This window comes from Hakea prostrata, chromosome 4 (genome assembly GCF_041222555.1).
Source record: "Hakea prostrata isolate BN-2017 chromosome 4, UWA_Hpros_2, whole genome shotgun sequence".
Taxonomy (NCBI): Eukaryota; Viridiplantae; Streptophyta; class Magnoliopsida; order Proteales; family Proteaceae; genus Hakea; species Hakea prostrata.
In genome coordinates this window covers 56248778-56265393 of record NC_142603.1, presented here as the reverse complement: position 1 = coordinate 56265393, position 16616 = coordinate 56248778, and the positions used below count along the sequence as shown (strand labels likewise).

The 16616-nt window shown below is 37.1% G+C and overlaps 1 protein-coding gene and 1 pseudogene across 2 annotated transcripts in view; both read right to left on the bottom strand.

Annotated features, from left to right (window-relative positions):
- The window catches only part of LOC149019775 (Flavin containing amine oxidoreductase family), a 49342-nt gene extending 48211 nt beyond the window's left edge, over nt 1–1131 (bottom strand). The window contains exon 1 of the mRNA XM_089153762.1: nt 417–1131. Coding sequence (XP_089009888.1) covers nt 417–1046 — 630 coding nt within the window. The 5' untranslated portion in view covers nt 1047–1131. The remainder of the gene's footprint in view (nt 1–416) is intronic.
- A 1673-nt stretch (nt 1132–2804) lies between these two features.
- On the bottom strand, nt 2805–16206 carry LOC149019774 (putative disease resistance protein At1g50180; annotated as a pseudogene). Its single transcript, XR_016173132.1, has 3 exons — nt 15876–16206; nt 3276–6178; nt 2805–3138 (listed from the first exon to the last, which is right to left on the bottom strand). The product of XR_016173132.1 is annotated as a putative disease resistance protein At1g50180 (transcript).
- Nucleotides 16207–16616: the final 410 nt, after the last annotated feature.

Below are 16616 nucleotides of genomic sequence, written 5' to 3'. Positions count from 1 at the left end.
ACTCTCCTTTCAAATTCCACCATCTTTTTCTCAATTTCAGCAATTATATCACTAGGATTCTATATATTCTGCCAATCATATCAATTGCAAGACATTCATTATAAATCGTTCACAAGAAGACACTGGGTAGACAACTAATATGAGGCAACTGCCCAATTTATGTGACGGTTCTTTATATAAAAGAACCACTGTATGCTGTTAAATGTTCGTGTAGATGAGGAATACATTAGCAAATGGAGGATTTTAAAAAAAGGAAGAAAGAAAAAAAAACATGCCCCATCGTGGTCGAAAACATTTACATGATTTCCAGGGGAGCAGGCGGCATTAACAAAGGTTCAGAGTCATAACTCATAACAAGTAAAGAGTCGACGCAAAGAAAACCCAAAAGGAGGAAACTCAATCTCAAAGGCACGTACCGCCATTGCGAGCATGGTATCTGAGGGCTGGAAACTGTTGGGGCCTTCTTCCCAAAGGTAGCCGTCCCTCTCCACAGTGATTATGTTACCCCCAACACGGTCCTTGGCCTCCGTCACCAGAAGCGTTCCAGGTTTTCCCGGGTGCTTCGTCATAAGAGCTTGCGCGACGCAGAGACCGCTTATGCCGGCCCCAACAACAACGCAGTCCACAGAGTAACCGTTGGATTTGTCGCCATCGGCCTTCGAAGGAGAAATAGTGGAATCCTTGGCTACTGAACATCGAAGCGTCCGACGTCCACACTTGAATGTATTCTGTTTGTAGGGCTTCTGCGTGAGACATGATGAAAGATTGGAAGAGCTGGAAGACGTCCCAAGATCGAGAGAGGGTGACTTAAAGAGTGCAAAGCTGTGACGGCTCGTGAATGGAGAAAGGTCTATGAGGGTAGCCATCGCACGTATTGATGAAAGACGGGAAAGAGCGAGAGCGAGAGAGAGAGAGAGAGAGAGGAGAGTGAATTGTCCAACAAGAAGGATTGTCACGAAGAAGGAATTTCCCACACCCTTGGGCCTTGAGTAGCTCGTTATCTTGGGCGGTCTAAACTGACGTGGCATGTACTGTAGAATGCTCATGGCGTATTCTTATTGGAAGAGAAACGAACCCTTATCTTCCATGCCCAGCTCGGCGGAAAGGCAACTCACGGGAAGGCAAAGACCAGCTTTCTACAGGTCCGGATCCTCGTGGCAGAAAGGATTGTACTCCTCAGGTACCTTGACTAGTTGACTGTATGCAGCACTTGCATATACCTTGGATTCTGCCCAACTCGTGCATTTTTGTTGGTATTGAATTTGTCGTAGGATTGGTTTTCTAAGGGCCTGTTTGGTACGTAGATGGGATTTCAATCTCCGAATATCCCGTTGGTGATCATGTTGCCGTTCGTTTGGGGTGACGTTTAGGGACAAAGCATCATTGCTTCCAAAATCTGCGTCAAATAATTTTGGTGCGTTCATCCCCCCCTTTTTATAAATACCGATGGTGTTTGACGTCCCGGCATATATTCCATTTAAAAGGTCAACTCGTATTTTGATAGGGATCGATTATGATTATGGGTTTTTTATATATTGCTTTTATGTGGAATAGCTAATTACCAATGGGAGAATTTTATGAAATGGATTGAAGTGGAGAAAAGTATTTCATAAAAATGGTGGAAAATCTCAAGTCCATTTAGGCAGATGTATGTAATCTAGTTGAATCAATTTTCTTATCTTGTGTTCAATTGGTCTGAGTGGCATTAAAAGAATCTTCAACTTAAAGTGTGGACAAGTGCACTAATATATTATTTGTACGAAAGATTAAAAAAGATAGAATGCAATAAAAGCATTGTTTAAACAAACTTATCTAGGGAGCATACAACGCACTTTATTTGTCCTAATCAAGTACAAGACCCAAAAGAAGACATCAATATATAAGAAGACACTCATTAGACTAGTACACACGTGGATGCACATCAAGTGTTTGACCGAAAAAAAAGATCAAGCGAACAAGACCATCCCATAGACTTGGACAAATGACACCATGTAATGGCACAAAATTGCATGTTCATGCTTTATTAACCTAAATACATGTGCTTGGAGTACTAGTAGGTCGGCTTTAAAATAGTTGACCAATTTCAAAAATTAATTTTAATAAGCTATAAAGAGGTGATGGTTGAAGTGCCTGTCAACCGTCAAACAAATAAGCTAAGTGGCCGTTAGTAAACAATAGCCTTTTGGTTTTGATAGTGAGCTGTTGGTCGACTGATAGCAGTTCATGAGTCATACAATGGATTTCTAGCTCGCACCCACCATTGGCCTCTTATGCCCCACAAGTCATCATCATTATGGCCTTAATCTTACCCATTTAACCCACCATTGGCCTCTTATGCCCCACAAGTCATCATCATTATGGCCTTAATCTTACCCATTTAACAAAATCAAAGAAAGAGATTATCTTTGAAACTCTAAATTAATTACAATCCCTTTAATCCAAAATCAAGCTTGCAAGTTGTGGACTCCATCACCATCATCTGATGACTTTCCGCTTAGATAATAATACTAACAATAATAATAATAATACAAAGAACCATGAAATTTGGACAATTACGAAAAGATTGATGGTAAGTCCATCAGATAATTGATGCCCAATGATAAATGATGGATATGGCCATATGGATGGCGTCAGTACCGTCTGCATTTGGTATCATGTATCTGATGAAACCGATGCCCCAAGAGAGCATATGGGACAAACAAATAAAATTCCTTCCAAGCGAAAAAGCTGGAATTCTCTCTATTGGGCCATTCCTTGCAAGGCCCAGAAAATTTATTGCCACACCCATATATAAAACAATAAAACCCATCATGTTTAATATTGTTTACAGAAATAAATTGTTTGTTTATAAAGGAAGTCTGTTGGCCTTCCAAATGAAAAGGCTAGAATACTCTACTGGACCATTCCATGCAAGGCCCAGATAGCTATTGCCACACCCATACATAAAAGCCACCATGTTTAATAGTGTTTACAGAAATAAATTGTTTGTTTAAAAGAGTGCATAAATCAAATCAAACAAATCAAACCACACATCACCCATTTTAAAATTAAGCTCCTTATCAAGAGTAGGACCATTTATCTGCATTGAAGTCCCTCTATCTCTTCAGCAACCTGTGAACTCATTCTCAATCTGTATAACTGTATATAACAATAATAACCCAAAAGAATTATTGTCACAAAGAAGAAAAAAATAATCCATTCAGTCACAAAGGAAAGAAATGGGCTGATATATCTAATATATATTTATACTCGTATGAAAGGATTGGATGGCTTACTTGTGATATTGTAACCCTTGATCTTCTATTTAATATTTTATGTTGACATAGGATATGTGCTTTATCTTATCCCAATCCTCCCCGGGTCTTCCTTCTGTGTCTTTTTGGATCCTAGCCATGAACTCATCGGGCATGTAGAGTATGTGTAGCTCTTGAACGGTAGTGACATTGTGCAACCCATCTGGAATCATCTTTAGTTTAACGCACCAATCAAGAGTCAAAACTTTAAGGCAAGGGAAGGCTCCTTGATGCACTTGCAGTTCCTCTAAGTAGGTCAATCCAATTAGTGCCAACTTTTGGAGTTTAGCAAAACCTCCTGTTGAAGAGATCATTTTCTTTCCTTGAATTGCAAGTCCTACCAATTGGAGAGTCTTCAAATTTGGTAGCTTCTCTAGAGTTGCCATTGGTTTGTCTTCTTCCTTTAAAAGTGACCACCGCAATATCAACTCATTGAGATTTGGCGGAAATTCATTGCAGTCAGGTATCTTCTCTAGTTTCCCCTCCAATTCAATATAACGGAGATGCACATGGTGTGAGAATGAAACAAGACCAAACATATTAGGAGGGAAACACCAATGTAGAGACAACACTCTAAGTTTTTTCAATTTGGCCAAAGAGACAATTAATGCCTCTTTTCTTTGCAACATGCTCAATTCTTCTCCCTTGGATCTATATGATATCTCAAGTTGTCTCAGATTCGTCAACTTGTCAAGTGCATCTATCCAAATGCCAGTATCAAGACACAGCGTTTGGAGTTCCTTCAAATTATTGATTCTAGAAATAGAAGGACCACTTTGACCACTAGTCTTATTCACAACCTTTTCCATGCATTCCACAACTAAGTTTTGGCAAATAAGATGTCTTAGTTGCTGCATTCTCCATATTTCCTTGGGAATGTCATTGAGACCTGTCCGAGACAGATCTAAGGTTTGTAAATTGCAAAGGTTTTCCATTGAATGTGGAATTCTCTTTATGCGGGTTCCCTTCAAGCTCAAGTACTTTAGAAGAACAAGCCCTCCAATTTCCTTGGGTAAAGTACGGATATTTTCTGCTCCTTCTAAATCCACTACTCTAAGTAGATTGAACCGCTTCCACATCTTTTTGTCAAGTAGTACTCCTCCTCCAGTAAAATCCAACAAGGAATGAAGATGGTATAGGATACTAGAACTGCTCGGCACACACATACCATTATTGTTGTTGGAATGGATCCCAAGCCACCGGAAACTATTTAGAGAAGTTGAAGCCGAATAGTTACTAGTGCTACTCCCATAGATTTCAACAAGCTTTTCTTCCTTGGCTTCTAAAATTGCTATGTCCTGCAACAGATCATGGATATGACATGTTTTGACACTTCCATCCGGTCTCCTCTTTGCTACTTGGATCATGCTCCTATCAATCAACTCTTCCAGGTACTCCTCCGCCACATCTTCCATTGTCTCATGGCCTCTTTGTTGTATAAACCCTCCTGCAACCCATAATTGAATCAATTTTCTAGATTCAATCTCATGGTCTTCTGGGAAAACACTAAAATAGAGGAAACAAGATTTTAAGTAATACGGCAAGTCCATATAACTTAGAGCTAATATGGCCATGCATTGCTGTTGGCCTTGATTAAGATGCCATTTCACATTTTCGAGTGTTCTCTCCCACACGCTAGCTGTCTGTGGCTTTCTTGACAAGAGACCACCTAATGTCACAATTGCAAGTGGTATTCCATCACACTTGGCAACCAATTCCTTTTCAATTTCTTCTAAATCTTTATTGTCAATGCTTCTTTGCTGATCATTTTGTACTTGAAATTGGAAGACTTTCTTTTTGAAGAGTTCAAGACTCTCTTTCTTGTCCAAATGCTTGAGTTCATGAGGAACACTAGCATTTAAAGGGTCAGCATGTTTGGCTACTTCCAGAATTTGAGTAGTAAGTAACACTCGTTGTTGCTTCCTTGCATCTTTCTGATGAGGATGAGATAGAAATGCCCCTTTCAAGGTATCCCAATCCTGTGTCTTCCTTACATCGTCGAATACAAGTAAACATTTTTTTTCTTTCAAGTGTTGGGAAAACACATTCTTTAACTCTTCCTCTTTTTTCTTCTCCAGCTCTTGCTTATCCTGCTTCCCAAGTTGTGATATTGCCAAGCAGAGAAGATCTTTGATTTGGTATTCTTGGGAGACATAAATCCATGCACAATAATCGAAACTCTTCTTGACCTTGTAACTATTGTAGACTTTCTTTGGCAAGAGTGGTCTTACCTAGGCCACCCATACCAACTATGGAGACAACAAGGAGCTGCGGGGAATCTTGTTTAGTCAGCAGAGTTGTTAGTTCCGCAATTTCTTTCTCAAAGCCTACAACATCATCAACTTCCTCTTCCATTGTATCTCTCCTTACCTTTTGCACAAATCTATCATCCCAACTAGCCGAAGAAGTTTCTCCAGGTTCAATAGCTTCAATCCCATACTTGGATTTGTCAGCTGATATCTTTTGAATCCTTCTATTGATATCTTCCAATTGATTCCCTAACTTGTTCAGAGTGACAAAATGTTTGTGATAACTCATAATCCTCAGCCCGATATTTTTTTGCCGTTGTTGCGTGACTTCAAGCACATACAAATCAAGCATATCTTCAGCAATGAAAGCAAGGTTTCTGATTTGGCTCACCCATATGTTCACCCTTTTGTTTTGTCTTCGCTTTCCATCAGCATCTCGTAAGAAAGAGTTGATCCACTCAAGTTCATCACGAAGAGATAGCATTTGAGTTTGTACTCCACCAAAGAAATCAACTTCTTGTAATATTAAGGGGCCAAGCTTTTCCAATAGAGATGCGACAATGGTCTCTGCCATTTCTCAAGCAAGTGTCTTCTCCTTTCACCTCTTTAACTTTGAAAAACCTGCCTACCAGTGACCTAAGAAAGACAATTAAAAGAAAGGCGAAGGGAGTTACTCCCAATCAGCATAAATGATAGGGGCAACAGTTGGAACATGGCTAAAATTAGACTTGCAGCCAAAATATTTTCACCTCTATTTTAGCTCACTGAAATATTCAAGCAAGGACTTGCACCTGCTTCTGTTGATACTGCCTCTGGGTTTATATGCAAAATAGTGTCTTTATAAATAAGCCACAATTTGAACTTCCATAAAATAAAAATATAATGAAGAATAAAGAGAGAAACCAAAAACCAAAAGAGTCCAATCATGCAATATTAAACTATATGAGATGCATGAATTGAGGAGATCAAGCGACTAGTCACTAAACTATTATAGCAATAACTTGTTTTGAGGACATGCATTGTTGAATGTTTTTTGATCAGAACCTGCACTGTTGAATGTTGATAAGAGTAAAAGTGAAGATTCATTTTGCATGGTAGGAGCGTCGAGTGCCCAATGATTTGTCATCGAACAGACTAATTTTGTATGAATAAATACTAATCCTTAGGTTGGTGCATGAGATGGAGTGATAATCAATTCAATATTATATTTAACTACCTCATAAAGGCTATAGGGTTGGGTTAGGCTAGCTTTTCCAAACCCTAATAAACTTGACCTAGATACTCTAGTAATGCCGACCTTGGCCTAAAAAACTTGACCCCAGCTTTTACCCACCTTGATTGGCTTTAATTGGAATTGACCATTGCCAGGGTTGCGGTGATTGACCTAACCCTTTTTCATCATCAAGGGTTGGGCCTTAGCCTCAACCTTGACCCTAATCTTGACTTTGACGGCAACACAATCAAACAACCCATTAAGGAAATGAAAACAATCACCTCTCCAGTATAGATTGATAGCAAACTTTATAATGTGATATCAATTATCAAATAATGATTACTTTTCTATAGACTAGCATCTTGGTGGTGTTACTTCATCAAGTCAAGTTATCACTACTAGAGAGGGCATGGGATTAGAAACATGGATTCCAAATCTTGAGTTCTGGTGAGAAATCACATATAAACAACTATATCCAATTTGAATAGGCCAGATCATCCATTCAGCTTTCATTATTTAATTTCAAAATTTATTTTTTTTTTGAACTAACTTTTCACATCTTCAATAACATAAATAAAAATTGACTCATACTTATCAAAATATTGATACGCCAACAATGGGACTGTGTGGATATTTGCAATGCGTTCAACATATGCAAGGCAATGGAATTTTAATATATGATATACAATGTTAAACATTACATATCACAAACATAAGACTGATTAACATGTATCATAAAAAATACCTACCTAAAGAAGGGTCTACCACAAGAGATTAAAGCATTTACCTAAAAAATATTTATATTAAAAAAAATCAAAACCAAAACACAAATAGATGGAATGTAGATGCATCAAGTCAATTGTAGCAATAATGCGAGGTGGTATTTAGGTTGTGTATTACTTGGATTTTGACGACTCATCATATTATTATTATAAAAGCATGGACTCAAAGAACATGGTTACAATACTTTATTACTGTCTATTCATTTTCATAAAAGTTACCTAGACAAATATTTATTACAATAATTCCCCTAGTACAATTATTTAATTGCAACATCTTATTTGTAGATTGAATAATTAAAATACACCTAATAAGTAATATAATTTGTTTCACTTACAAAATAGAATTTGGTCAGGATAATATACAATGTAAAAGTGAATTAAATAATTTATATTTGAATATATATTAGTATGTACATTTGTACGTGTAACCTTACTAGTATATTCAAAGTTGGTAATGTATATGAAATGTGGTAAGTCTTTTGACATGTATGTTTAAAAATAAAACTTTAATTTTTACAAGTGAAGGAAAGAATTTTGTGAAATATAGAGCGGTAAATTTTTTTCCCCATGTAGTGTGAAGATTTCTTGGGGAAATTACAAGATTATCTATTATTGGGTTTTTATTTACAAAAGTGTCTACCTTGGGTTTGCATTTATGAAAATAGTCACTTTCACTTTAGGTTTTGCAAAACTAGTTCAAATGGTGGTTTTGTTTATGTTGGCACTTTTGCCCTTGGTTCCTAAGATCATCCCTTCATGGTTCACGCTAAGATATTCACACAACCATCACTGACGCAACTGCCATCACATTGATGTAACCACCACCACCACTCCGTCCAACACTGCCTCTTATTCTTGCAATTGGAATATGAAGACAATTTTTGATTATGGAGATTTTTAATTCAGAAGAATGAAAATGAAAAAATAGGGGAAAGAGAACCCAAGACCAAAAACAAAGTACATAACTATTGGATAAAGGGAACAAGTAGGGTAAAGGGAATACCAACATGAAAAGTAGAAAACGAGATCCACAATTTCTAAGAACCCAAATTAGGAAATTGAGGTTTTGGAGCAATAATCAGCTATCTTGTAAACAAAATCCCGAAATGAACTCAAATTTTCTATGAAGATGGAAATGAAAAGAGAAATTGTTTGAGAGTTACAGACATCTTTCCAATAGTTCTAACGAAATTCTTACCTTCTAAGAAAGAAAAACGAGAATTTATTGCTACAATCCTACTACTACCTGTCTTTCAAAATATCCCCAAGCACCAACATACACAGCCATTGCTATTTAGAGCAAGAAAAACTCTATTGGATGGTGAGATTATCTGGATGAATCGGAGATTTGAATCTATTGTTTAAATATCAAAGGATTTCATGGAAAATGTGGTTATGAAATTGAAGATTGGACTTCCTTCATTGTTGTCAAACTTGGAATTGCCAATAACAACCAGATGGCACTATTGTGGTTAAATTTGTAATATATAAACTCTATCTGGCTATTTTTGTCAACCTAAACATTGGGTGTCTAGTTTTGTAAATAAAACCTAATATTTGCTAATCTTGTAATTTTCTCAAATTTCTTTTTGGACAAAATTTGTAACATTGTGTGTAATTACCTAGGTGGTATCAAAAGGAAGTTCAATAAATAAGTGCACAATATACAATGAATACATTGATGTATAATGAGAGGAACCAAGTAAGACTCTTAGTTATATCACAATATTTTGATTTTGCTTCACTAACAATTACACAATTGATATTTAAACCCCATAAAGAAAGCAAAAAATAAATGAATAAATATATAATAAAAGATATAGAAGAAAGAAAAACCAAAGTAAATAATATGATCATTGGATTTATTTTGTTCTCATTATAGACAATGAATGTGTAACACTAAATATCATATGTTCCTTTCTTTTTCACCCCTTCTTTCTTTCCTTTTTTCCTTTATAAAAGTTTTCAACTAAAGTGAAAATGTGTTGGTGAAAGAGAACGGAAGGAGAAGGGAGACAAAAAGAGTGAGGAGTGAGAATGTCTATAGATTTTACCTCATTCAAGAGAATTAGGTTTTCTAAGCTAAAAACCACACGAGCAAGAAGGGGATTTGGCTTGTGATGCTGGTCAAGCAAGAAAGAAAACCTATGCTAATACTATTGGCAATGCATAGATGCCTGCAATTGATTCCTTTCCTAGTTTGATTTGGGCAGGTTCTTTTAGGAGAATTGTCATCCTTCAACAAGAGTATGAATGGCAGCGAAACCAACACTTTTTTGAAGAGAAAAATTTAGGTTAATCTCCATGGATGAGTTGCAAAAAACTGCGAGGAAATCCTAGAATTTGACTCAGGAATGGTGATGCATTTGTTAGGGAAATGATTCATTATCTTTCAATTAAAATATGAAGGAGACATTGTAGAAATATGACATCGTGGTTGTTGAAAGGTTGGTACCTAGTTCATAGATTCTTAAGAAGGAGGCCATACCTCAATATCAACAACACTTCTAACCATCGTTGTCGAAGTCATGTTCAAACAATCCTATATAGGAGCTTTGCAATGAGGTTTTGCTGAATCACTTTGGGGATATTCAACAAAGTGTCCTCCTTATTTAGTCATTTGATCATTGCCCCTTATTACTAATTTATGAACCAAGAGGGAGACCTCATAATATTCCTTTCTGTTACAATAACTTTTGGATAGACAACCCCAATTTCAATGGGTAGTAGAAAATATATGAATAATTCTCTAGTTAGTGATGATATTTTTGTTTTCACTCAAAAATTGAAAAAAGTGAAATGAGTTTTGAAAACTTGGGCAGAGGTGGAATTTCCTAATAGTTTTGTTGTAATTAAAGGTGCTTAAATTGAAGTCCAACAAATTCAGTTGTTGATTGATGAACAAGGTATGTCAAGTGAGTTGTTTGATCAAGAAGCAAAGGCGAAAACCAAGCTACTGATCTGCTTCTTGATCTGAATACAACAAAAATGTAGGACTCTTTGTTGAAACAGAAAGCAAAAATAAAATGGTTGAAAGATGGTGATAGAAACACAAAACTATTCATTTAATGGACAAAAAATCACATTAGAACTTTGAAGAAAGATGATGATGAATAGGCATAGGGTACAATTGCTTTAAAAACTCATATAGTTGATTTTCTAGAAGACTTTCATAAGGCTGATGTTTACCACTCTTATCTTGAAATCCTTCTAAATATTCCTTGCGTACTTGATGAGATGGATTTTGCATTTTTAGAAACTATTCCTTCAGAATGAGAAACCAAAAAATAGTGTGGGGGCTACATCTAGAAAGTGTTCCTAATCCTTATGGATTTTTTGGTATATTTTTTGTAAGTTGTTGAGATATTGTTGGCAAAGATTTTTGAGCAGTAGTGAAGGTTTATATATATATATATATATATATATATATATATATATATATATAAATCAAAAGTGCTAGCTTTTCACTTGTCTAGCCTCCTACCAAGGTTGATTTTCGAGGAACAAAGGAGAAAGGTAAAATCATTTCTAAAATATTTTGTTGTTGCTTGTGAGTTAGATAATTTATTACATGCTACTGCTAGGAGAAGAGGGTTGGGGTTGAAATTAGATATTAAAAAGGCTTATGATTCTTTATCTTGGGAGCTCTTGTTTGATGTAATGAGATGGTTTGGCTTTTTTACCAAGTGAGCATGTTGGATAAATGAGAATTCAATTTCCTCTAGGATCTCTATTCTGTTGAATGGTGGACCTATTGGTTTCTTTGGGAGTAGAGAGAGCTCTAAGACAAGGGGACCCTATCTCTCTTTTGCTACTTTTTATTGCAAAAGAAGTGTTATGTTGAGGGTTGAATGCATTAGTACAAGAAAGGAAACCAAAGACTTGGACTGGGCCAATGGGGGTTGGAGTTTCTTCACACTTGTAATATGCTAATGATATATATATATATATATTTTAATGCTTCCATAAAGTATGTAATAAACCTTGTTGAGTTCTTGACTAAGTATCAGGAATTTTCTTGACAACGTATTGGTTTGGAAATAAGCAAACTCTTTCTTGGTAGAAAGGCTCCCTTGAGAAAGAAAAAATTGTAGACTTGTTGCATATGTCTATAAAACTCCTTTCCCAAAAAGATACTTGGTTGTGGATGTGTTTAAAGGGAGAGGGGCTCGTCCAAGGTTGCTATCTGTCTTGGATAAATTTGAAAATAGACTACAAGGGTGGGAGGGAAAATTGCTATTCCAAGCAGGAGGAGTTGAGTTGGCCAGATATGTTATCATTTCATACCTTTGTAGTCTATAGGTAGCCAAACAAGCACAAACATGGTTGAAAAATTTTATATAGACTGGTAATATTGAATCAGTTAAGAAAATTACCGTACAATGGGAGATTATTTGCAGGCCTAAAAAAGAAGGACTTCGGGTTAGAAGATTGTGTGATGTGAAGATTGATGGATTATGGGATTGTAGAGACTTTCTATACAAAGTTCCTCTATTTTGTTGGGGCTTAAGAAGCTATGGAACTTTTCTAGGGAGAGGGAACATTAGACCATTAACAATGTAAGGAAGGTGAATTTCTAGAATGATCAAATGACTAGGTCATTTTTCTATTACTGACTTCATGGCCTTGACCAAAACATTAGAAGATCTTTGCATTTGAAGGTGGCCAACTGCTTCATAGGCTCCATAGAGAGAAAATGGGTGTTGCTAGATGGGACATCTAAAGGTTCCAAAATGTCATGGAGCTGATTCTTTCGATATCTATCTCATATTTAGATCATGATGATGTATGCAGATGGATAGGCATGGGATCTTTATAGGAAGCAGGCTCCCATGTTTGGGTGGGCTTCACTCTTATGGAAAAGACCACTTTTACCTCATCAACACCTTTTTTGCTGGCATGTAATGCAAGAGAAGATGCCTATTGATGATGTTGTTCAAAGCAGGGGATTCCTTGGCTTCTTGCTGTGATTTATATTTAGAAGCTTCAAAAAGTTTATCTCATTATCTGCTACAGTGTCTTTTTTCTCATCAATGTGGGAGGATTTAGTTCTAAAATTTGGCCTAAACTAGAAGGAGGGAGCAACCTTGGTAGAGACATTGATGAAGTGCAAATTACAGGCAAAAAATCACCCCTTCAGTGTGGCTTGGCTGAGTGGTTCTCTCTTAATTTTGTATTACATATGGTTGGATTGTAATAAAAGAAGATATGATGGTGCATTACGTCTCCCAAATGGATAGTTCACCATGTAATGTATGACCTTAGCTCTCATGTTTATACAATAAAGGGTGGAAAACTATCTAGTAAAATTTTTATTCAAGCAACGACTGTGTGTCTTAATTTGAAAATTTAGAATACTCCCCCCCCCCCGAGAGATATACTGGCTCCCCCGGCCATGGCGGATAAATTAGATACAGATTGGAGTTCTTTGGGTAACCCCGGAAAGGCGGTGGCTGCTAGAACTTTTAGAGACCACCAGGCCAAGTGATATCTTTCCCCCAGCCATGAGATATTCTATTTCATGAAAAAAAAAAAAAAAAAAAAAGGGCTAAATAGGGTTATGTGGCACTGAAGCTTGATATGTCAAAAGCACATGATAGAGTGGAATGGAGTGTTCTCCTAAAGATTTTGAAATGCCTAGGATTTGATTCCAAATTGTGTGCTCTTATAGACTGTCTTATATCTTCTGCTTCTTTTTCCATCAAACTTAATGGATCCCCTTACTCCTAGTTCTCTGGAACTAACGGATTGCGACAAGGATGTCCATTAAGCCTCTACCTTTTTTCTGCTTATCATGGAGATTTTGTTTAGGCTCCTTGTGGCCTTCAAGGCATTAAAATTGCTAGGGCAGCTCCAAAAATCACCCATCTAATTTTTGCTGATGACACCTTCATCTTTTGTCGTGCTACTATGAATGATGTCTATATTATCAAACTATGGTAGATATCTTTGGGAATATTATTGGACAGGTGATTAATCAGGATAAAAGTGGTGCCTTCTTCAGCAAGAATATAACCCATTCAATAAAGAAAAAAATCTTGAGCTTCCTTGGGTAGTTCATTGTCCCTTGGAAAGGCCAAATCATAAAGTCTGACTCAGTTTTGAGCAAAATGAAGCTTAAGTTAGTTGGCTGCACGGTACATCCCTCTCCTTTATTGGGAGAATTGTTCTTATTCAATTTGTGTTGCAAGCGTTGCCTATTTATCACATGGCAGTATGTCATGTTCCCCAAGCAGGTTTGCATGATTTGCCAATGTTTCTAATTAGGTAAATCTAGTAAAGGTAAGAAACTTACTCTAATCTCTTGGGATAGATGTTGTTTACCTTTAGACTCATGGGGGTTTGGAGTATAAAAAATGGAGATTATGAATAAAGCCCTGCTTCTTAAATAGGGCTGGAAGTTTTTAACTGAGCAATCCTCCATTTGGGCTCAATATTTTAAAGCCAAATACTTTAACAATAAGTCCATCTTTGATCCTAAGGTGTAGTCCAAAGCAGGTTCTATTATTTGAAATAGTTTACGTTCAGTGATATCTTTGCTAGTAAAGATGGTGTTGTCCAAAAAAAGAAATGTGGGCAGCGGGGAAGACACCTATTTTTGGTTTGACCCCTGGGTCAAGGACACCAGTAATCATTCGGTAGGTGACTTCAGCCTGCATTTCACCTCTAGAGGGGCTACTTTGGTTGGGGTAGTTCAAAATAGAAGACGTTTTGCTTATTAAATTTCACTTACTTTTAGCCCTTTGATTTCTTCTGCTATCAATAATATTGTGTTAAGTTCGGATCCAGACTCTTGGAGGTTAAGCTTTAATTCTACTTCTTGACTTACTACTAACTTAGCTTATAAGCATTTATTGTCTGGTACCCTTAATTCCCCCCATCCCCCTAGTTTATATAAAAATAGGTGGTTGTTTTTATGGAACCCTAAATTTAAATTATTATTTTTTTGGCGTCTTCTAAGTGCTGGAATTTCAGTTAATGCGGTTCTCTCCAAATGGAATTCAAATTCCGATCTATGTGTGCTTTGTAGTAGAAGCAATGAATCAAGTTGGCATCTTTTTTTCACATGCGAATGGACGAGAAGGATTTGGGTAGCTGGATATTTAGGATTATGATCTAAAATGCTTCCTTTCTCCAACATTTATGAATTATGTCTGGATGTGTTCTATAATTTCCACCTCGACAAACCAACGTTACAATGGATTTTCTCTATACTAATAATCACTTGTTACAACATTTGGCAAATTCACAATGGTGTTATTTTCAGGAATGATCAAACCTAACCCATGCGGGCTTTGAACTTTATAAATTTATGGTGTAATGATTTAAATCTGCAACCACCTGAACATTATGATGATCCAAAATTTGGGTCCTTGCCTGCTCTCAATAGCCTTGAACCTTGTTCCATTATCCAAACACTATCCATATCTAAAATTACGGTGCTATTCTGTATAGGTGTTGTGCATCATACGAACCAAGAAGTCGGTTGTTGTTGGGGTATAACACCATGGACGTGTGGTATACTGCTGGAGTGGTTCCTACACTAGATCTGCATTATCTACGGCTATCGTGAAAGGACTGGTTCATGGGATGAATTTGGCCCATCGATGTGCCATTTGAATTGAATCTATATGAACAAACTGGGATCATACTGCAGACTTCTTACCATCATCTCAGAAACCTGGCCTCTAGATTTAGTTCCAGACCTATTGCACTTGGCACCCAAACTACTAGGGATAACTCTTGAAAGACCCCCCCCCCCCCAAAGGAACTTTTTGAGGTGTTATACAAGCTAGATACTCGGGCATTAGGGATTAAAGGTTCTACGGTGTGGGATAAGTTGCCTTAGGAAAAACAATCTACTATGTAACATTATGTTTTCTTATATCAACAAAAAAGAAAGAAAGTTCCGGTTCTACCCTTAGAAGGGGTTGGACGTTGTGTAATAAGGACATGAGCTACCCTCACATAGAAGTTATTTCATTCCTTTTTATCTTTTAACTTTCTGGCCTCCCTTTCAATAAATCCACCGGTATGTGTACTCAACAGCATCTAAACTGTTGGCAACATCAGCCACTGGATGTCACATCAGCCCTGTAATATTTGTTCAGATGCAAGGCACAACAGTGTAATTTTTAAGAGCATAATGAAAAATCAGAAGAAACGATGAGATCATGGACCAGATTTTAGAGATGGCACTATCTTCACATCCTATGAAGACAGCAGATCATATACATTCCTCCCCCCCCCCCCCTTTCTCTTTCTCTCTCTTGTCAAAGCAGAAGGGAACAGAAAAAAAGAACTCTATAAAATAACTAAAAGATTAGGGAAAACTCACCGCAGAAAAATAATGAAGCAGAGAAAGGTAGTTTGAGGCAGCCGATCGAGCTTCACTTGCGGAGAGAGTTGCAGTATGGACTAGTTGGTGGTGTGGACTCCCGATCGATCTCTCTCTAACCACCTCTTTATCTTTAGAGCAGTGGTGGAGAGCAGCACATAGTTTCATGCATACTAGGTGAAGATGCCAGTTTCCCTTCTCCAGTTCTCCATAATTAGAAGCCTTTGAAAAATCTAAAACTAAGAATTGGACATCTAGTCCCACAAACGCAGTTCTCTGGAAGTTTTTGATACACAATGCAACGGTGAGAATAACCAATTGCTCCTTATATGCTGTTTCTCCTTTCTTAAGGTGGATGCAAGCACCATTATTGATGAGACAGAAGATCCATTCAACCCCTCTTTCAGACCCACAATCACAAGCAAGTTATTAGGTTCCTTGCTCGGCCCCACCTTTTTTAAGACTTGCAATCACAAGCAATGTATTAGGTTCCTTTCTCCAATCTGGAACAACTAATTCCTTACCTTGTCTTCAATGTCTGATGTCTTGGAAGGGGCATGATGGGCTAAATTCAAAGCATTATCTAGGCATCGGTCCAACTGAAAATTTGTTTTACTTTTACTAAAGCTAGCAACAGGTTCTAAGGCTAAGTTGGTTTGTTAGTGAACGTAGCCCTATTCCTTCCTTGCAAAATTAAGAAGCATGTCAAAAAAGTAACATAAAGAGACCAATTCAAGTTGG